General features: G+C 34.9%; 1 protein-coding gene across 4 annotated transcripts in view; it reads left to right on the forward strand.

Annotated features, from left to right (window-relative positions):
- The window catches only part of LOC118936877 (rho-related GTP-binding protein RhoH-like), a 25,845-nt gene extending 7,317 nt beyond the window's left edge, over positions 1–18,528 (forward strand). For all 4 annotated transcript variants that reach the window (XM_036934438.1, XM_036934437.1, XM_036934436.1 and 1 more), the window contains exons 4-5: positions 17,416–17,565; positions 18,230–18,528. In XM_036934438.1, the coding sequence (XP_036790333.1) occupies positions 17,416–17,565; positions 18,230–18,502 (423 nt within the window). In that variant the 3' untranslated portion in view covers positions 18,503–18,528. The remainder of the gene's footprint in view (positions 1–17,415; positions 17,566–18,229) is intronic.
- Positions 18,529–26,842: the final 8,314 nt, after the last annotated feature.

Raw genomic sequence — 26,842 nt, forward strand, 5'->3', positions numbered from 1 at the left:
ACTACAATAATACCCTTTACATCATTACCTACTACAATAATACCCTTTACCTACTACAATAATACCCTTTACATCATTACCTACTACAATAATACCCTTTACCTACTACAATAATACCCTTTACCTACTACAATAATACCCTTTACCTACTACAATAATACCCTTTACCTACTACAATAATACCCTTTACCTACTACAATAATACCCTTTAACTACTACAATAATACCCTTTACCTACTACAATAATACCCTTTAACTACTACAATAATACCCTTTACCTACTACAATAATACCCTTTACCTACTACAATAATACCCTTTACCTACTACAATAATACCCTTTACCTACTACAATAATACCCTTTACCTACTACAATAATACCCTTTACCTACTACAATAATACCCTTTACATCATTACCTACTACAATAATACCCTTTACCTACTACAATAATACCCTTTACCTACTACAATAATACCCTTTACCTACTACAATAATACCCTTTACCTACTACAATAATACCCTTTACCTACTACAATAATACCCTTTACCTACTACAATAATACCCTTTACCTACTACAATAATACCCTTTACCTACTACAATAATACCCTTTACCTACTACAATAATACCCTTTACCTACTACAATAATACCCTTTAACTACTACAATAATACCCTTTACCTACTACAATAATACCCTTTACCTACTACAATAATACCCTTTACCTACTACAATAATACCCTTTACCTACTACAATAATACCCTTTACCTACTACAATAATACCCTTTACCTACTACAATAATACCCTTTAACTACTACAATAATACCCTTTACCTACTACAATAATACCCTTTACCTACTACAATAATACCCTTTACCTACTACAATAATACCCTTTACCTACTACAATAATACCCTTTACCTACTACAATAATACCCTTTACATCATTACCTACTACAATAATACCCTTTACCTACTACAATAATACCCGTTACCTACTACAATAATACCCTTTACCTACTACAATAATACCCGTTACCTACTACAATAATACCCTTTACCTACTACAATAATACCCTTTACCTACTACAATAATACCCTTTACCTACTACAATAATACCCTTTACCTACTACAATAATACCCTTTACCTACTACAATAATACCCTTTACCTACTACAATAATACCCTTTACCTACTACAATAATACCCTTTACATCATTACCTACTACAATAATACCCTTTACCTACTACAATAATACCCATTACCTACTACAATAATACCCTTTACCTACTACAATAATACCCTTTACATCATTACCTACTACAATAATACCCTTTACCTACTACAATAATACCCTTTACCTACTACAATAATACCCTTTACCTACTACAATAATACCCTTTACCTACTACAATAATACCCTTTAACTACTACAATAATACCCTTTACCTACTACAATAATACCCTTTACATCATTACCTACTACAATAATACCCTTTACCTACTACAATAATACCCTTTACCTACTACAATAATACCCTTTACCTACTACAATAATACCCTTTACATCATTTCCTACTACAATAATACCCTTTACCTACTACAATAATACCCTTTACCTACTACAATAATACCCTTTACCTACTACAATAATACCCTTTACCTACTACAATAATACCCTTTACCTACTACAATAATACCCTTTACCTACTACAATAATACCCTTTACCTACTACAATAATACCCTTTACATCATTACCTACTACAATAATACCCTTTACCTACTACAATAATACCCTTTACCTACTACAATAATACCCTTTACATCATTACCTACTACAATAATACCCTTTACCTACTACAATAATACCCTTTACCTACTACAATAATACCCTTTACCTACTACAATAATACCCTTTAACTACTACAATAATACCCGTTACCTACTACAATAATACCCATTACCTACTACAATAATACCCTTTACCTACTACAATAATACCCTTTACCTACTACAATAATACCCTTTACCTACTACAATAATACCCTTTACATCATTACCTACTACAATAATACCCTTTACCTACTACAATAATACCCTTTACCTACTACAATAATACCCTTTACCTACTACAATAATACCCTTTACCTACTACAATAATACCCTTTACCTACTACAATAATACCCTTTACCTACTACAATAATACCCTTTACATCATTACCTACTACAATAAAACCCTTTACCTACTACAATAATACCCTTTACCTACTACAATAATACCCTTTACATCATTACCTACTACAATAATACCCTTTACCTACTACAATAATACCCTTTACCTACTACAATAATACCCATTACCTACTACAATAATACCCTTTACCTACTACAATAATACCCTTTACCTACTACAATAATACCCTTTACATCATTACCTACTACAATAATACCCTTTACCTACTACAATAATACCCTTTACCTACTACAATAATACCCTTTACCTACTACAATAATACCCTTTACCTACTACAATAATACCCTTTACCTACTACAATAATACCCTTTACCTACTACAATAATACCCTTTACCTACTACAATAATACCCTTTACCTACTACAATAATACCCTTTACCTACTACAATAATACCCTTTACCTACTACAATAATACCCTTTACCTACTACAATAATACCCTTTACCTACTACAATAATACCCTTTAACTACTACAATAATACCCTTTACCTACTACAATAATACCCTTTACCTACTACAATAATACCCTTTACCTACTACAATAATACCCTTTACCTACTACAATAATACCCTTTACCTACTACAATAATACCCTTTACCTACTACAATAATACCCTTTACCTACTACAATAATACCCTTTACCTACTACAATAATACCCTTTAACTACTACAATAATACCCTTTACCTACTACAATAATACCCTTTACCTACTACAATAATACCCTTTACCTACTACAATAATACCCTTTACCTACTACAATAATACCCTTTACCTACTACAATAATACCCTTTACCTACTACAATAATACCCTTTACCTACTACAATAATACCCTTTACCTACTACAATAATACCCATTACCTACTACAATAATACCCTTTACATCATTACCTACTACAATAATACCCTTTACCTACTACAATAATACCCATTACCTACTACAATAATACCCTTTACATCATTACCTACTACAATAATACCCTTTACCTACTACAATAATACCCTTTACCTACTACAATAATACCCTTTACATCTTTACCTACTACAATAATACCCTTTACCTACTACAATAATACCCTTTACCTACTACAATAATACCCTTTACCTACTACAATAATACCCTTTACCTACTACAATAATACCCTTTACCTACTACAATAATACCCTTTACCTACTACAATAATACCCTTTAACTACTACAATAATACCCTTTACCTACTACAATAATACCCTTTACATCATTACCTACTACAATAATACCCTTTACCTACTACAATAATACCCTTTACATCATTACCTACTACAATAATACCCTTTACCTACTACAATAATACCCTTTACATCATTACCTACTACAATAATACCCTTTACCTACTACAATAATACCCTTTACCTACTACAATAATACCCTTTACCTACTACAATAATACCCTTTAACTACTACAATAATACCCTTTACCTACTACAATAATACCCTTTACCTACTACAATAATACCCTTTACCTACTACAATAATACCCTTTACCTACTACAATAATACCCTTTAACTACTACAATAATACCCTTTACCTACTACAATAATACCCTTTAACTACTACAATAATACCCTTTACATCATTACCTACTACAATAATACCCTTTACCTACTACAATAATACCCTTTACCTACTACAATAATACCCTTTACCTACTACAATAATACCCTTTACCTACTACAATAATACCCTTTACCTACTACAATAATACCCTTTACCTACTACAATAATACCCTTTAACTACTACAATAATACCCTTTACATCATTACCTACTACAATAATACCCTTTACCTACTACAATAATACCCTTTACCTACTACAATAATACCCTTTACCTACTACAATAATACCCTTTACCTACTACAATAATACCCTTTACCTACTACAATAATACCCTTTACCTACTACAATAATACCCTTTAACTACTACAATAATACCCTTTACATCATTACCTACTACAATAATACCCTTTACCTACTACAATAATACCCTTTACCTACTACAATAATACCCTTTACCTACTACAATAATACCCTTTACCTACTACAATAATACCCTTTACCTACTACAATAATACCCTTTACCTACTACAATAATACCCTTTACCTACTACAATAATACCCTTTACCTACTACAATAATACCCTTTAACTACTACAATAATACCCTTTACATCATTACCTACTACAATAATACCCTTTACCTACTACAATAATACCCTTTACCTACTACAATAATACCCTTTACCTACTACAATAATACCCTTTACATCATTACCTACTACAATAATACCCTTTACCTACTACAATAATACCCTTTACCTACTACAATAATACCCTTTACCTACTACAATAATACCCTTTACCTACTACAATAATACCCTTTACCTACTACAATAATACCCTTTACCTACTACAATAATACCCTTTACATCATTACCTACTACAATAAAACCCTTTACCTACTACAATAATACCCTTTACCTACTACAATAATACCCTTTACATCATTACCTACTACAATAATACCCTTTACCTACTACAATAATACCCTTTACCTACTACAATAATACCCATTACCTACTACAATAATACCCTTTACCTACTACAATAATACCCTTTACCTACTACAATAATACCCTTTACATCATTACCTACTACAATAATACCCTTTACCTACTACAATAATACCCTTTACCTACTACAATAATACCCTTTACCTACTACAATAATACCCTTTACCTACTACAATAATACCCTTTACCTACTACAATAATACCCTTTACCTACTACAATAATACCCTTTACCTACTACAATAATACCCTTTACCTACTACAATAATACCCTTTACCTACTACAATAATACCCTTTACCTACTACAATAATACCCTTTACCTACTACAATAATACCCTTTACCTACTACAATAATACCCTTTAACTACTACAATAATACCCTTTACCTACTACAATAATACCCTTTACCTACTACAATAATACCCTTTACCTACTACAATAATACCCTTTACCTACTACAATAATACCCTTTACCTACTACAATAATACCCTTTACCTACTACAATAATACCCTTTACCTACTACAATAATACCCTTTACCTACTACAATAATACCCTTTAACTACTACAATAATACCCTTTACCTACTACAATAATACCCTTTACCTACTACAATAATACCCTTTACCTACTACAATAATACCCTTTACCTACTACAATAATACCCTTTACCTACTACAATAATACCCTTTACCTACTACAATAATACCCTTTACCTACTACAATAATACCCTTTACCTACTACAATAATACCCATTACCTACTACAATAATACCCTTTACATCATTACCTACTACAATAATACCCTTTACCTACTACAATAATACCCATTACCTACTACAATAATACCCTTTACATCATTACCTACTACAATAATACCCTTTACCTACTACAATAATACCCTTTACCTACTACAATAATACCCTTTACATCTTTACCTACTACAATAATACCCTTTACCTACTACAATAATACCCTTTACCTACTACAATAATACCCTTTACCTACTACAATAATACCCTTTACCTACTACAATAATACCCTTTACCTACTACAATAATACCCTTTACCTACTACAATAATACCCTTTAACTACTACAATAATACCCTTTACCTACTACAATAATACCCTTTACATCATTACCTACTACAATAATACCCTTTACCTACTACAATAATACCCTTTACATCATTACCTACTACAATAATACCCTTTACCTACTACAATAATACCCTTTACATCATTACCTACTACAATAATACCCTTTACCTACTACAATAATACCCTTTACCTACTACAATAATACCCTTTACCTACTACAATAATACCCTTTAACTACTACAATAATACCCTTTACCTACTACAATAATACCCTTTACCTACTACAATAATACCCTTTACCTACTACAATAATACCCTTTACCTACTACAATAATACCCTTTAACTACTACAATAATACCCTTTACCTACTACAATAATACCCTTTAACTACTACAATAATACCCTTTACATCATTACCTACTACAATAATACCCTTTACCTACTACAATAATACCCTTTACCTACTACAATAATACCCTTTACCTACTACAATAATACCCTTTACCTACTACAATAATACCCTTTACCTACTACAATAATACCCTTTACCTACTACAATAATACCCTTTAACTACTACAATAATACCCTTTACATCATTACCTACTACAATAATACCCTTTACCTACTACAATAATACCCTTTACCTACTACAATAATACCCTTTACCTACTACAATAATACCCTTTACCTACTACAATAATACCCTTTACCTACTACAATAATACCCTTTACCTACTACAATAATACCCTTTAACTACTACAATAATACCCTTTACATCATTACCTACTACAATAATACCCTTTACCTACTACAATAATACCCTTTACCTACTACAATAATACCCTTTACCTACTACAATAATACCCTTTACCTACTACAATAATACCCTTTACCTACTACAATAATACCCTTTACCTACTACAATAATACCCTTTACCTACTACAATAATACCCTTTACCTACTACAATAATACCCTTTAACTACTACAATAATACCCTTTACATCATTACCTACTACAATAATACCCTTTACCTACTACAATAATACCCTTTACCTACTACAATAATACCCTTTACCTACTACAATAATACCCTTTAACTACTACAATAATACCCTTTACCTACTACAATAATACCCTTTAACTACTACAATAATACCCTTTACCTACTACAATAATACCCTTTAACTACTACAATAATACCCTTTACCTACTACAATAATACCCTTTACCTACTACAATACTACTCTTTACCTACTACAATAATACCCTTTACCTACTACAATAATACCATTTACCTACTACAATAATACCCTTTACCTACTACAATAATACCCTTTACCTAGTACAATAATACCCTTTACCTACTACAATAATACCCTTTACCTACTACAATAATACCCTTTACCTACTACAATAATACCCTTTACCTACTACAATAATACCCTTTACCTACTACAATAATACCCTTTACATCATTACCTACTACAATAATACCCTTTACCTACTACAATAATACCCTTTAACTACTACAATAATACCCTTTACCTACTACAATAATACCCTTTAACTACTACAATAATACCCTTTACCTACTACAATAAAACCCTTTACCTACTACAATAATACCCATTACCTACTACAATAATACCCTTTACCTACTACAATAAAACCCTTTACCTACTACAATAATACCCTTTACCTACTACAATAATACCCTTTACCTACTACAATAATACCCTTTACCTACTACAATAATACCCTTTACCTACTACAATAATACCCTTTAACTACTACAATAATACCCTTTACCTACTACAATAATACCCTTTACCTACTACAATAATACCCTTTACCTACTACAATAATACCCTTTACCTACTACAATAATACCCTTTACATCATTACCTACTACAATAATACCCTTTAACTACTACAATAATACCCTTTACCTACTACAATAATACCCTTTACCTACTACAATAATACCCTTTACCTACTACAATAATACCCTTTACCTACTACAATAATACCCTTTACCTACTACAATAATACCCTTTACCTACTACAATAATACCCTTTACCTACTACAATAATACCCTTTACCTACTACAATAATACCCTTTACCTACTACAATAATACCCTTTACCTACTACAATAATACCCTTTACCTTCTACAATAATACCCTTTAACTACTACAATAATACCCTTTACCTACTACAATAATACCCTTTACCTACTACAATAATACCCTTTACCTACTACAATAATACCCTTTACCTACTACAATAATACCCTTTACCTACTACAATAATACCCTTTACCTACTACAATAATACCCTTTACCTACTACAATAATACCCTTTACCTACTACAATAATACCCTTTAACTACTACAATAATACCCTTTAACTACTACAATAATACCCTTTAACTACTACAATAATACCCTTTACCTACTACAATAATACCCTTTAACTACTACAATAATACCCTTTACCTACTACAATAATACCCTTTACATCATTACCTACTACAATAATACCCTTTACCTACTACAATAATACCCTTTACCTACTACAATAATACCCTTTACCTACTACAATAATACCCTTTACCTACTACAATAATACCCTTTACCTACTACAATAATACCCTTTACCTACTACAATAATACACTTTACCTACTACAATAATACCCTTTACCTACTACAATAATACCCTTTACCTACTACAATAATACCCTTTACCTACTACAATAATACCCTTTAACTACTACAATAATACCCTTTACCTACTACAATAATACCCTTTACCTACTACAATAATACCCTTTACCTACTACAATAATACCCTTTACCTACTACAATATTACCCTTTAACTACTACAATAATACCCTTTACCTACTACAATAATACCCTTTACATCATTACCTACTACAATAATACCCTTTACCTACTACAATAATACCCTTTACCTACTACAATAATACCCTTTACATCATTACCTACTACAATAATACCCTTTACCTACTACAATAATACCCTTTACCTACTACAATAATACCCTTTACATCATTACCTACTACAATAATACCCTTTACCTACTACAATAATACCCTTTACCTACTACAATAATACCCTTTACATCATTACCTACTACAATAATACCCTTTACCTCATTACCTACTACAATAATACCCTTTACCTACTACAATAATACCCTTTACCTACTACAATAATACCCTTTACCTACTACAATAATACCCTTTACATCATTACCTACTACAATAATACCCTTTACCTACTACAATAATACCATTTACCTACTACAATAATACCCTTTACCTACTACAATAATACCCTTTACCTACTACAATAATACCCTTTAACTACTACAATAATACCCTTTACCTACTACAATAATACCCTTTACCTACTACAATAATACCCTTTACCTACTACCATAATACCCTTTACCTACTACAATAATACCCTTTACCTACTACAATAATACCCTTTAACTACTACAATAATACCCTTTACCTACTACAATAATACCCTTTAACTACTACAATAATACCCTTTACATCATTACCTACTACAATAATACCCTTTACCTACTACAATAATACCCTTTACCTACTACAATAATACCCTTTACCTACTACAATAATACCCTTTACCTACTACAATAATACCCTTTACCTACTACAATAATACCCTTTACCTACTACAATAATACCCTTTAACTACTACAATAATACCCTTTACATCATTACCTACTACAATAATACCCTTTACCTACTACAATAATACCCTTTACCTACTACAATAATACCCTTTACCTACTACAATAATACCCTTTACCTACTACAATAATACCCTTTACCTACTACAATAATACCCTTTACCTACTACAATAATACCCTTTAACTACTACAATAATACCCTTTACATCATTACCTACTACAATAATACCCTTTACCTACTACAATAATACCCTTTACCTACTACAATAATACCCTTTACCTACTACAATAATACCCTTTGCCTACTACAATAATACCCTTTACCTACTACAATAATACCCTTTACCTACTACAATAATACCCTTTACCTACTACAATAATACCCTTTACCTACTACAATAATACCCTTTAACTACTACAATAATACCCTTTACATCATTACCTACTACAATAATACCCTTTACCTACTACAATAATACCCTTTACCTACTACAATAATACCCTTTACCTACTACAATAATACCCTTTACCTACTACAATAATACCCTTTAACTACTACAATAATACCCTTTACCTACTACAATAATACCCTTTACCTACTACAATACTACTCTTTACCTACTACAATAATACCCTTTACCTACTACAATAATACCATTTACCTACTACAATAATACCCTTTACCTACTACAATAATACCCTTTACCTAGTACAATAATACCCTTTACCTACTACAATAATAGCCTTTACCTACTACAATAATACCCTTTACCTACTACAATAATACCCTTTACCTACTACAATAATACCCTTTACCTACTACAATAATACCCTTTACATCATTACCTACTACAATAATACCCTTTACCTACTACAATAATACCCTTTAACTACTACAATAATACCCTTTACCTACTACAATAATACCCTTTAACTACTACAATAATACCCTTTACCTACTACAATAAAACCCTTTACCTACTACAATAATACCCTTTACCTACTACAATAATACCCTTTACCTACTACAATAAAACCCTTTACCTACTACAATAATACCCTTTACCTACTACAATAATACCCTTTACCTACTACAATAATACCCTTTACCTACTACAATAATACCCTTTACCTACTACAATAATACCCTTTAACTACTACAATAATACCCTTTACCTACTACAATAATACCCTTTACCTACTACAATAATACCCTTTACCTACTACAATAATACCCTTTACCTACTACAATAATACCCTTTACATCATTACCTACTACAATAATACCCTTTAACTACTACAATAATACCCTTTACCTACTACAATAATACCCTTTACCTACTACAATAATACCCTTTACCTACTACAATAATACCCTTTACCTACTACAATAATACCCTTTACCTACTACAATAATACCCTTTACCTACTACAATAATACCCTTTACCTACTACAATAATACCCTTTACCTACTACAATAATACCCTTTACCTACTACAATAATACCCTTTACCTACTACAATAATACCCTTTACCTTCTACAATAATACCCTTTAACTACTACAATAATACCCTTTACCTACTACAATAATACCCTTTACCTACTACAATAATACCCTTTACCTACTACAATAATACCCTTTACCTACTACAATAATACCCTTTACCTACTACAATAATACCCTTTACCTACTACAATAATACCCTTTACCTACTACAATAATACCCTTTAACTACTACAATAATACCCTTTAACTACTACAATAATACCCTTTAACTACTACAATAATACCCTTTACCTACTACAATAATACCCTTTAACTACTACAATAATACCCTTTACCTACTACAATAATACCCTTTACATCATTACCTACTACAATAATACCCTTTACCTACTACAATAATACCCTTTACCTACTACAATAATACCCTTTACCTACTACAATAATACCCTTTACCTACTACAATAATACCCTTTACCTACTACAATAATACCCTTTACCTACTACAATAATACACTTTACCTACTACAATAATACCCTTTACCTACTACAATAATACCCTTTACCTACTACAATAATACCCTTTACCTACTACAATAATACCCTTTAACTACTACAATAATACCCTTTACCTACTACAATAATACCCTTTACCTACTACAATAATACCCTTTACCTACTACAATAATACCCTTTACCTACTACAATAATACCCTTTAACTACTACAATAATACCCTTTACCTACTACAATAATACCCTTTACATCATTACCTACTACAATAATACCCTTTACCTACTACAATAATACCCTTTACCTACTACAATAATACCCTTTACATCATTACCTACTACAATAATACCCTTTACCTACTACAATAATACCCTTTACCTACTACAATAATACCCTTTACATCATTACCTACTACAATAATACCCTTTACCTACTACAATAATACCCTTTACCTACTACAATAATACCCTTTACATCATTACCTACTACAATAATACCCTTTACCTCATTACCTACTACAATAATACCCTTTACCTACTACAATAATACCCTTTACCTACTACAATAATACCCTTTACCTACTACAATAATACCCTTTACATCATTACCTACTACAATAATACCCTTTACCTACTACAATAATACCATTTACCTACTACAATAATACCCTTTACCTACTACAATAATACCCTTTACCTACTACAATAATACCCTTTAACTACTACAATAATACCCTTTACCTACTACAATAATACCCTTTACCTACTACAATAATACCCTTTACCTACTACCATAATACCCTTTACCTACTACAATAATACCCTTTACCTACTACAATAATACCCTTTACCTACTACAATAATACCCTTTAACTACTACAATAATACCCTTTACCTACTACAATAATACCCTTTACCTACTACAATAATACCCTTTAACTACTACAATAATACCCTTTACCTACTACAATAATACCCTTTACCTACTACAATAATACCCTTTACCTACTACAATAATACCCTTTACCTACTACAATAATACCCTTTAACTACTACAATAATACCCTTTACATCATTACCTACTACAATAATACCCTTTACCTACTACAATAATACCCTTTACCTACTACAATAATACCCTTTACCTACTACAATAATACCCTTTACCTACTACAATAATACCCTTTAACTACTACAATAATACCCTTTACCTACTACAATAATACCCTTTACATCATTACCTACTACAATAATACCCTTTACCTACTACAATAATACCCTTTACCTACTACAATAATACCCTTTACATCATTACCTACTACAATAATACCCTTTACCTACTACAATAATACCCTTTACCTACTACAATAATACCCTTTACATCATTACCTACTACAATAATACCCTTTACCTACTACAATAATACCCTTTACCTACTACAATAATACCCTTTACATCATTACCTACTACAATAATACCCTTTACCTCATTACCTACTACAATAATACCCTTTACCTACTACAATAATACCCTTTACCTACTACAATAATACCCTTTACCTACTACAATAATACCCTTTACATCATTACCTACTACAATAATACCCTTTACCTACTACAATAATACCATTTACCTACTACAATAATACCCTTTACCTACTACAATAATACCCTTTACCTACTACAATAATACCCTTTAACTACTACAATAATACCCTTTACCTACTACAATAATACCCTTTACCTACTACAATAATACCCTTTACCTACTACCATAATACCCTTTACCTACTACAATAATACCCTTTACCTACTACAATAATACCCTTTACCTACTACAATAATACCCTTTAACTACTACAATAATACCCTTTACCTACTACAATAATACCCTTTACCTACTACAATAATACCCTTTAACTACTACAATAATACCCTTTACCTACTACAATAATACCCTTTACCTACTACAATAATACCCTTTACCTACTACAATAATACCCTTTACCTACTACAATAATACCCTTTAACTACTACAATAATACCCTTTACATCATTACCTACTACAATAATACCCTTTACCTACTACAATAATACCCTTTACCTACTACAATAATACCCTTTACCTACTACAATAATACCCTTTACCTACTACAATAATACCCTTTACCTACTACAATAATACCCTTTACCTACTACAATAATACCCTTTACCTACTACAATAATACCCTTTACCTACTACAATAATACCCTTTACCTACTACAATAATACCCTTTAACTACTACAATAATACCCTTTACCTACTACAATAATACCCTTTACCTACTACAATAATACCCTTTACCTACTACAATAATACCCTTTACATCATTACCTACTACAATAATACCCTTTACATCATTACCTACTACAATAATACCCTTTACCTACTACAATAATGCCCTTTACCTACTACAATAATACCCTTTACCTACTACAATAATACCCTTTACCTACTACAATAATACCCTTTAACTACTACAATAATACCCTTTACCTACTACAATAATACCCTTTACCTACTACAATAATACCCTTTACCTACTACAATAATACCCTTTACCTACTACAATAATACCCTTTACCTACTACAATAATAGCCTTTACCTACTACAATAATACCCTTTACCTACTACAATAATACCCTTTACCTACTACAATAATACCCTTTACCTACTACAATAAAACCCTTTACCGACTACAATAATACCCTTTACCTACTACAATAATACCCTTTACCTACTACAATAATACCCTTTACCTACTACAATAATACCCTTTACCTACTACAATAATACCCTTTACCTACTACAATAATACCCTTTACCTACTACAATAATACCCTTTACCTACTACAATAATACCCTTTACCTACTACAATAATACCCTTTACCTACTACAATAATACCCTTTACCTACTACAATAATACCCTTTACCTACTACAATAATACCCTTTACCTACTACAATAATACCCTTTACCTACTACAATAATACCCTTTACCTACTACAATAATACCCTTTACCTACTACAATAATACCCTTTACCTACTACAATAATACCCTTTACCTACTACAATAATACCCTTTACCTACTACAATAATACCCTTTACCTACTACAATAATACCCTTTACCTACTACAATAATACCCTTTACCTACTACAATAATACCCTTTACCTACTACAATAATACCCTTTACCTACTACAATAATACCCTTTACCTACTACAATAATACCCTTTACATCATTACCTACTACAATAATACCCTTTACCTACTACAATAATACCCTTTACCTACTACAATAATACCCTTTACCTACTACAATAATACCCTTTAACTACTACAATAATACCCTTTACCTACTACAATAATACCCTTTACCTACTACAATAATACCCTTTACCTACTACAATAATACCCTTTACCTACTACAATAATACCCTTTACCTACTACAATAATACCCTTTACCTACTACAATAATACCCTTTACATCATTACCTACTACAATAATACCCTTTACCTACTACAATAATACCCTTTACCTACTACAATAATACCCTTTACCTTCTACAATAATACCCTTTACCTACTACAATAATACCCTTTAACTACTACAATAATACCCTTTACCTACTACAATAATACCCGTTACCTACTACAATAATACCCTTTACATCATTACCTACTACAATAATACCCTTTACCTACTACAATAATACCCTTTACCTACTACAATAATACCCTTTACCTACTACAATAAAACCCTTTACCTACTACAATAATACCCTTTACCTACTACAATAATACCCTTTACCTACTACAATAATACCCTTTACCTACTACAATAAAACCCTTTACCTACTACAATAATACCCTTTACCTACTACAATAATACCCTTTACCTACTACAATAATACCCTTTACCTACTACAATAATACCCTTTACATCATTACCTACTACAATAATACCCTTTACCTACTACAATAATACCCTTTACCTACTACAATAATACCCTTTACCTACTACAATAATACCCTTTACCTACTACAATAATACCCTTTACCTACTACAATAATACCCTTTACCTACTACAATAAAACCCTTTACCTACTACAATAATACCCTTTACATCAGGGCTGTTCAACTGGCGGCCCGCGGACCAGATCCGGCCTGTTTCTTCATTTAGACTGGTCCTTATGAGCGTTAACGAAAGATCTGCCAGACAATCCCCAGTTCAGCGCCAAGCAACATGGTGATTGTCTGACGTGTTGGTTGTTAGCGGTTTCTAGATCTTATTCAGTAGGCACGTTGATGATCTATTTTCTACATATGAGTTTTGGTTTCCAGAGTTTTATGGTTTTTAAAATATAAAACATGGGACTCGATAGAGACGGGGACAAAACGACCTCATGGCTGAGGGACAGGAATTCAGAGGATTTTTTGGTATTCATTTTTAGTTTTATATATATATATATATATATATATATATATATATATATATATATATATATATATATATATATATATATCATTTGTATTTATTGTAAATAAGAATGTAATTATTATTTAATAATTGGTTCTTAAATATATATATATTTTAACCTTTTTATTTAACTAGGGCAAGTCATTTAAGAACAAATTCTTATTTACAATGATGGCCTACCGAGGAACAGTGGGTTAACTGGTCTAGGAACAGTAGGGTTAACTGGTCTAGGAACAGTGGGTTAACTGGTCTAGGAACAGTAGGGTTAACTGGTCTAGGAACAGTGGGTTAACTGGTCTAGGAACAGTGGGTTAACTGGTCTAGGAACAGTGGGTTAACTGGTCTAGGAACAGTAGGGTTAACTGGTCTAGGAACAGTAGGGTTAACTGGTCTAGGAACAGTAGGGTTAACTGGTCTAGGAACAGTGGGTTAACTGGTCTAGGAACAGTAGGGTTAACTGGTCTAGGAACAGTGGGTTAACTGGTCTAGGAACAGTAGGGTTAACTGGTCTAGGAACAGTGGGTTAACTGGTCTAGGAACAGTGGGTTAACTGGTCTAGGAACAGTGGGTTAACTGGTCTAGGAACAGTGGGTTAACTGGTCTAGGAACAGTAGGGTTAACTGCCTTGTTCAGGGGGCAGAACGACATGTTTTTTTTACCTTGTCAGCTCGGGGTTTCAATACAGCAACATAATTGGTTACTGGCCCAACGATCTAACCACTCGGCTACCCTGTCGCTAGGCTACCCTGTTGCTAGGCTACTTGCTTCAGACTGGAATTTACATATTACATCATTGAACTATCAGCATACATTAACACGGCAGTGTCAACATCACAACACACTGGAGAGGTCGGAGGGTCACCTGATCAGGAAATGACCCCCCTGACACATCCTTCACGACCTTTAACCCCCTCTGATGGTAATGAGGCTGTTTATCCCTGTTTGTGTTGTCTTTGTAATGCTTTATTTAAAGATCTTTATTTTAAAAAATCTCAACGTCACAAAGAATAAAACATTTTAAAACATTACAAATATGATTTCGAAGAAGACAGAACAACAACAAAAAAATCATTGAATAATTAAAACTTTTTTTTTTTTAAAAGACACATTTATAACATATTTGTTTTTACTCTCCAGATCAACCTGGGTTTGTGGGACACGGCAGGAAATGACACGTTCAGACAGATCCGTCCGATGTCCTATCAGCAGGCGGATGTGGTCCTGATCTGCTACTCCGTGGCCAACGCCGCCTCCCTCGCCAGCGTCAAGCACAAGTGGCTGGTAGAGGTACGGGGACGACCTTTTCCTACTCTCTGAGTAGATCCTTCTGGAAGTGTTCTGTGTGTGTGTGTTTTTATTGGATAGAGAGAGGTGAAAGGTCGGAGAGAGAGAGAGCGGTGGGACGGATTCCAACCCGACGCTACGTAGGACAAGCTCTCCACAGGCAGCAGCTCAGACCGCTAAACCAAACAACCTTTTTATATTCTTACAGACACGTCTGAAATAATCATTTGAGTCAATTCAGGAAGTAGACACGAGATCAGTGGTTGGATGCTTCGGTAAACTAAAGATCTGTTTCCATTTTTTTATTTTCTCTCTCTCTCTGTCTCTCTCTCTGTCTCTCTCTCTGTCTCTCTCTCTGTCACTCTCTCTCTCTGTATCTCTCTCTCTCTGTCTCTCTCTCTCTCTCTCTCTCTCTCTCTCTGTCTCTCTCTCTTTCTCTCTCTCTCTGTCTCTCTGCCTCTCTCTCTCTCTGTCTCTCTCTCTCTCTCTCTCTCTCTCTCATTGAGAAGCAGTGAGAAGGAATTGGAATTAGGATTTCAGTTCACTTCCTGAGTTGAAATGGAATTGAGCCCAACTCTGGCTTCATATATCCTGTATCAAAACACATGTTTAAAACTATTTGACTATAACAAAATGGTATTTTAAAACCATTTTAATGTCATTGTAGGTGCGTGACAACCTTCCCCGTGTCCCGGTGCTGGTGGTGGCCACCCAGACGGACCAGCGTGACTCCGGGCCTCACAGCGCCTCCTGCTCCTCCGCCGCCGAGGGCAAACGTCTCGCTCAGGACATACGGGCCAAGGGATACCTGGAGTGCTCATCGCTAAGCAACCGCGGCGTGCAGCAAGTGTTCGAGTGTGCGGTGAGGACAGCGGTGAACCAGGCCAGGAAACGGACGCGTCCGCGGATGTTTGATATCAACAGCTGCGTGGTGTTTTGACCTCTGAACCTCTGAACCTTTTGGGGGGGGGGGGGGGGCTAGGTTGGGGTGGTGCCTAGGTTGGGGTGGTGCTGGGTGGATACTGAAGCCTCTAACTACTGCTCTGGGATCAGGTCTCGGGGCCAGTGGCGACTGCAGACTTGGACTCATCACCAGGGACTTGAGACTGGCGGCTTAGTGACTCGACTACATCACTGTGTCTGACTTGAACTGTTCGAGGTCCTGTCTGACCCCATGACCTGTGGTTTTGGGGGGAACTCTTGTTTAACTGTTGTTGTTTTTTTTGTGTGAAAACTATGTAAAACTACAAAAGAACAAACAAAACAGGATCATTCCTGGAGGAGAGAGACGAGAGAGATTAGTGAAGCAGTATAAATACCCTGAAGCCCAGGTGGCTCCAATCACTAACGACCCTCCGCCTGCAGGAGGAACCGCCCCTGCACTACAGAGGAGGGGCCGTGACAATATCCCTGACAAGTTTATTTTTTTGTTTTTTAATTCTTATTTCAGTTCACAATAGAAGAAAACAATACAAGTCGATAACAACTATTTCCGTTCTCCGTCTATAGATGTTAAAAGTTCTCCTTTTGTAAAGGTTTTCTAGCTCAGGTTTGTCCGTTTCCTTTGTTAAATGAATGTTGCCCAACAGTATGCCTGAACATAATTCATAAATAAATTAATGTTGCCCAACAGTGTGCCTGAACATAATTCATAAATAAATTCATGTTGCCCAACAGTATGCCTGAACATAATTCATAAATAAATACATGTTGCCCAACAGTATGCCTGAACATAATTCATAAATAAATTAATGTTGCCCAACAGGATGCCTGAACATAATTCATAAATAAATACATGTTGCCCAACAGTATGCCTGAACATAATTCATAAATAAATACATGTTGCCCAACAGTATGCCTGAACATAATTCATAAATAAATTAATGTTGCCCAACAGTGTGCCTGAACATAATTCATAAATAAATACATGTTGCCCAACAGTATGCCTGAACATAATTCATAAATAAATACATGTTGCCCAACAGTGTGCCTGAACATAATTCATAAATAAATTAATGTTGCCCAACAGTGTGCCTGAACATAATTCATAAATAAATACATGTTGCCCAACAGTGTGCCTGAACATAATTCATAAATAAATACATGTTGCCCAACAGTGTGCCTGAACATAATTCATAAATAAATACATGTTGCCCAAAAGTGTGCCTGAACATAATTCATAAATAAATAAATGACCTTCCACCTATCAATTCTACTAAGAAATCAGCATATTTAAAGAGATCTTGGAGTAGGAAAACCAATGTGTTTTTTTTTTACAAGGTACTGGTTAGCCATGTACTGTCACATGAATATCTCACACACACACACAGACAGGATGAGGGAGGATGACAGTGTTGTGTTGTGGTGAAGGTTGAGATCAGAGATGATGACCGCAGCAGCTGTAGTTGACAGCCAGTAACAGTCTGGAGCTCATTAACCCTGACAGTAACAGTCTCTGTTACATTAACCCTGACAGTAACAGTCTCTGTTACATTAACCCTGACAGTAACAGTCTCTGTTACATTAACCCTGACAGTAACAGTCTGGAGCTCATTAACCCTGACAGTAACAGTCTCTGTTACATTAACCCTGACAGTAGCAGTCTCTGTTACATTAACCCTGACAGTAACAGTCTCTGTTACATTAACCCTGACAGTAACAGTCTCTGTTACATTAACCCTGACAGTAGCAGTCTCTGTTACATTAACCCTGACAGTAACAGTCTCTGTTACATTAACCCTGACAGTAACAGTCTCTGTTACATTAACCCTGACAGTAACAGTCTCTGTTACATTAACCCTGACAGTAACAGTCTGGAGCTCATTAACCCTGTCAGTAACAGTCTGGAGCTCATTAACCCTGACAGTAACAGTCTGGAGCTCATTAACCCTGACAGTAACAGTCTGGAGCTCATTAACCCTGTCAGTAACAGTCTGGAGCTCATTAACCCTGACAGTAACAGTCTCTGTTACATTAACCCTGACAGTAACAGTCTGGAGCTCATTAACCCTGACAGTAACAGTCTCTGTAACATTAACCCTGACAGTAACAGTCTCTGTTACATTAACCCTGACAGTAACAGTCTCTGTTACATTAACCCTGACAGTAACAGTCTCTGTTACATTAACCCTGACAGTAACAGTCTCTGTTACATTAACCCTGACAGTAACAGTCTCTGTTACATTAACCCTGACAGTAACAGTCTCTGTTACATTAACCCTGACAGTAACAGTCTCTGTTACATTAACCCTGACAGTAACAGTCTCTGTAACATTAACCCTGACAGTAACAGTCTCTGTTACATTAACCCTGACAGTAACAGTCTCTGTTACATTAACCCTGACAGTAACAGTCTCTGTTACATTAACCCTGCCAGTAACAGTCTCTGTTACATTAACCCTGACAGTAACAGTCTCTGTTACATTAACCCTGACAGTAACAGTCTCTGTTACATTAACCCTGACAGTAACAGTCTCTGTAACATTAACCCTGACAGTAACAGTCTGGAGCTCATTAACCCTGACAGTAACAGTCTCTGTAACATTAACCCTGACAGTAACAGTCTCTGTTACATTAACCCTGCCAGTAACAGTCTCTGTTACATTAACCCTGACAGTAACAGTCTCTGTTACATTAACCCTGACAGTAACAGTCTCTGTTACATTAACCCTGACAGTAACAGTCTCTGTTACATTAACCCTGACAGTAACAGTCTCTGTTACATTAACCCTGACAGTAACAGTCTCTGTAACATTAACCCTGACAGTAACAGTCTCTGTTACATTAACCCTGACAGTAACAGTCTCTGTTACATTAACCCTGACAGTAACAGTCTATGTTACATTAACCCTGACAGTAACAGTCTCTGTTACATTAACCCTGACAGTAACAGTCTCTGTTACATTAACCCTGACAGTAACAGTCTCTGTTACATTAACCCTGACAGTAACAGTCTGGAGCTCATTAACCCTGACAGTAGCAGTCTCTGTTACATTAACCCTGACAGTAACAGTCTCTGTTACATTAACCCTGACAGTAACAGTCTCTGTTACATTAACCCTGACAGTAGCAGTCTCTGTTACATTAACCCTGACAGTAACAGTCTCTGTTACATTAACCCTGACAGTAACAGTCTCTGTTACATTAACCCTGACAGTAACAGTCTGGAGCTCATTAACCCTGACAGTAACAGTCTCTGTAACATTAACCCTGACAGTAACAGTCTCTGTTACATTAACCCTGACAGTAACAGTCTCTGTTACATTAACCCTGACAGTAACAGTCTCTGTTACATTAACCCTGACAGTAACAGTCTCTGTTACATTAACCCTGACAGTAGCAGTCTCTGTTACATTAACCCTGACAGTAACAGTCTCTGTAACATTAACCCTGACAGTAACAGTCTCTGTTACATTAACCCTGACAGTAACAGTCTCTGTTACATTAACCCTGACAGTAACAGTCTCTGTTACATTAACCCTGACAGTAACAGTCTCTGTTACATTAACCCTGACAGTAACAGTCTCTGTTACATTAACCCTGACAGTAACAGTCTCTGTTACATTAACCCTGACAGTAACAGTCTCTGTTACATTAACCCTGACAGTAACAGTCTCTGTTACATTAACCCTGACAGTAACAGTCTCTGTTACATTAACCCTGACAGTAACAGTCTCTGTTACATTAACCCTGACAGTAACAGTCTCTGTTACATTAACCCTGACAGTAACAGTCTCTGTTACATTAACCCTGACAGTAACAATCTGGAGCTCATTAACCCTGACAGTAACAGTCTCTGTTACATTAACCCTGACAGTAACAGTCTCTGTTACATTAACCCTGACAGTAACAGTCTCTGTTACATTAACCCTGACAGTAACAGTCTATGTTACATTAACCCTGACAGTAACAGTCTCTGTTACATTAACCCTGACAGTAACAGTCTCTGTTACATTAACCCTGACAGTAACAGTCTCTGTTACATTAACCCTGACAGTAACAGTCTCTGTAACATTAACCCTGACAGTAACAGTCTCTGTTACATTAACCCTGACAGTAACAGTCTCTGTTACATTAACCCTGACAGTAACAGTCTCTGTTACATTAACCCTGCCAGTAACAGTCTCTGTTACATTAACCCTGACAGTAACAGTCTCTGTTACATTAACCCTGACAGTAACAGTCTCTGTTACATTAACCCTGACAGTAACAGTCTCTGTAACATTAACCCTGACAGTAACAGTCTGGAGCTCATTAACCCTGACAGTAACAGTCTCTGTAACATTAACCCTGACAGTAACAGTCTCTGTTACATTAACCCTGCCAGTAACAGTCTCTGTTACATTAACCCTGACAGTAACAGTCTCTGTTACATTAACCCTGACAGTAACAGTCTCTGTTACATTAACCCTGACAGTAACAGTCTCTGTTACATTAACCCTGACAGTAACAGTCTCTGTTACATTAACCCTGACAGTAACAGTCTCTGTAACATTAACCCTGACAGTAACAGTCTCTGTTACATTAACCCTGACAGTAACAGTCTCTGTTACATTAACCCTGACAGTAACAGTCTATGTTACATTAACCCTGACAGTAACAGTCTCTGTTACATTAACCCTGACAGTAACAGTCTCTGTTACATTAACCCTGACAGTAACAGTCTCTGTTACATTAACCCTGACAGTAACAGTCTGGAGCTCATTAACCCTGACAGTAGCAGTCTCTGTTACATTAACCCTGACAGTAACAGTCTCTGTTACATTAACCCTGACAGTAACAGTCTCTGTTACATTAACCCTGACAGTAGCAGTCTCTGTTACATTAACCCTGACAGTAACAGTCTCTGTTACATTAACCCTGACAGTAACAGTCTCTGTTACATTAACCCTGACAGTAACAGTCTGGAGCTCATTAACCCTGACAGTAACAGTCTCTGTAACATTAACCCTGACAGTAACAGTCTCTGTTACATTAACCCTGACAGTAACAGTCTCTGTTACATTAACCCTGACAGTAACAGTCTCTGTTACATTAACCCTGACAGTAACAGTCTCTGTTACATTAACCCTGACAGTAGCAGTCTCTGTTACATTAACCCTGACAGTAACAGTCTCTGTAACATTAACCCTGACAGTAACAGTCTCTGTTACATTAACCCTGACAGTAACAGTCTCTGTTACATTAACCCTGACAGTAATAGTCTCTGTTACATTAACCCTGACAGTAACAGTCTCTGTTACATTAACCCTGACAGTAACAGTCTCTGTTACATTAACCCTGACAGTAACAGTCTCTGTTACATTAACCCTGACAGTAACAGTCTCTGTTACATTAACCCTGACAGTAACAGTCTCTGTTACATTAACCCTGACAGTAACAGTCTCTGTTACATTAACCCTGACAGTAACAGTCTCTGTTACATTAACCCTGACAGTAACAGTCTCTGTTACATTAACCCTGACAGTAACAGTCTCTGTTACATTAACCCTGACAGTAACAATCTGGAGCTCATTAACCCTGACAGTAACAGTCTCTGTTACATTAACCCTGACAGTAACAGTCTCTGTTACATTAACCCTGACAGTAACAGTCTCTGTTACATTAACCCTGACAGTAACAGTCTATGTTACATTAACCCTGACAGTAACAGTCTCTGTTACATTAACCCTGACAGTAACAGTCTCTGTTACATTAACCCTGACAGTAACAGTCTCTGTTACATTAACCCTGACAGTAACAGTCTGGAGCTCATTAACCCTGACAGTAGCAGTCTCTGTTACATTAACCCTGACAGTAACAGTCTCTGTTACATTAACCCTGACAGTAACAGTCTCTGTTACATTAACCCTGACAGTAGCAGTCTCTGTTACATTAACCCTGACAGTAACAGTCTCTGTTACATTAACCCTGACAGTAACAGTCTCTGTTACATTAACCCTGACAGTAACAGTCTGGAGCTCATTAACCCTGACAGTAACAGTCTCTGTAACATTAACCCTGACAGTAACAGTCTCTGTTACATTAACCCTGACAGTAACAGTCTCTGTTACATTAACCCTGACAGTAACAGTCTCTGTTACATTAACCCTGACAGTAACAGTCTATGTTACATTAACCCTGACAGTAACAGTCTCTGTTACATTAACCCTGACAGTAACAGTCTCTGTTACATTAACCCTGACAGTAACAGTCTCTGTTACATTAACCCTGACAGTAACAGTCTGGAGCTCATTAACCCTGACAGTAGCAGTCTCTGTTACATTAACCCTGACAGTAACAGTCTCTGTTACAGTAACCCTGACAGTAACAGTCTCTGTTACATTAACCCTGACAGTAGCAGTCTCTGTTACATTAACCCTGACAGTAACAGTCTCTGTTACATTAACCCTGACAGTAACAGTCTCTGTTACATTAACCCTGACAGTAACAGTCTGGAGCTCATTAACCCTGACAGTAACAGTCTCTGTAACATTAACCCTGACAGTAACAGTCTCTGTTACATTAACCCTGACAGTAACAGTCTCTGTTACATTAACCCTGACAGTAACAGTCTCTGTTACATTAACCCTGACAGTAGCAGTCTCTGTTACATTAACCCTGACAGTAACAGTCTCTGTAACATTAACCCTGACAGTAACAGTCTCTGTTACATTAACCCTGACAGTAACAATCTGGAGCTCATTAACCCTGACAGTAACAGTCTCTGTTACATTAACCCTGACAGTAACAGTCTCTGTTACATTAACCCTGACAGTAACAGTCTCTGTTACATTAACCCTGACAGTAACAGTCTCTGTTACATTAACCCTGACAGTAACAGTCTCTGTTACATTAACCCTGACAGTAACATTCTATGTAGATCAATACACTGACTGACTGATATGTTATGTACCTATAGATCAATACACTGACTGATATGTTATGTACCTATAGATCAATACACTGACTGACTGATATGTTATGTACCTCTAGATCAATACACTGACTGATATGTTATGTACCTATAGATCAATACACTGACTGACTGATATGTTATGTACCTACAGATCAATACACTGACTGACTGATATGTTATGTACCTATAGATCAATACACTGACTGACTGATATGTTATGTACCTATAGATCAATACACTGACTGACTGATATGTTATGTACCTATAGATCAATACACTGACTGATATGTTATGTACCTATAGATCAATACACTGACTGATATGTTATGTACCTATAGATCAATACACTGACTGATATGTTATGTACCTCTAGATCAATACACTGACTGACTGATATGTTATGTACCTATAGATCAATACACTGACTGATATGTTATGTACCTATAGATCAATACACTGACTGACTGATATGTTATGTACCTATAGATCAATACACTGACTGATATGTTATGTACCTATAGATCAATACATTGACTGATATGTTATGTACCTCTAGATCAATACACTGACTGACTGATATGTTATGTACCTATAGATCAATACACTGACTGATATGTTATGTACCTATAGATCAATACACTGACTGACTGATATGTTATGTACCTATAGATCAATACACTGACTGATATGTTATGTACCTATAGATCAATACACTGACTGATATGTTATGTACCTATAGATCAATACACTGACTGATATGTTATGTACCTACAGATCAATACACTGACTGACTGATATGTTATGTACCTCTAGATCAATACACTGACTGACTGATATGTTATGTACCTATAGATCAATACACTGACTGACTGATATGTTATGTACCTATAGATCAATACACTGACTGATATGTTATGTACCTATAGATCAATACACTGACTGATATGTTATGTACCTATAGATCAATACACTGACTGACTGATATGTTATGTACCTATAGATCAATACACTGACTGATGTGTTATGTACCTATAGATCAATACACTGACTGATATGTTATGTACCTATAGATCAATACACTGACTGACTGATATGTTATGTACCTCTAGATCAATACACTGACTGATATGTTATGTACCTATAGATCAATACACTGACTGATATGTTATGTACCTATAGATCAATACACTGACTGATATGTTATGTACCTACAGATCAATACACTGACTGACTGATATGTGATGTACCTATAGATCAATACACTGACTGATGTGTTATGTACCTATAGATCAATACACTGACTGATATGTTATGTACCTCTAGATCAATACACTGACTGACTGATATGTTATGTACCTCTAGATCAATACACTGACTGACTGA

Source organism: Oncorhynchus mykiss, chromosome 10 (genome assembly GCF_013265735.2).
Source record: "Oncorhynchus mykiss isolate Arlee chromosome 10, USDA_OmykA_1.1, whole genome shotgun sequence".
In the NCBI taxonomy this organism is placed as follows: Eukaryota; Metazoa; Chordata; class Actinopteri; order Salmoniformes; family Salmonidae; genus Oncorhynchus; species Oncorhynchus mykiss.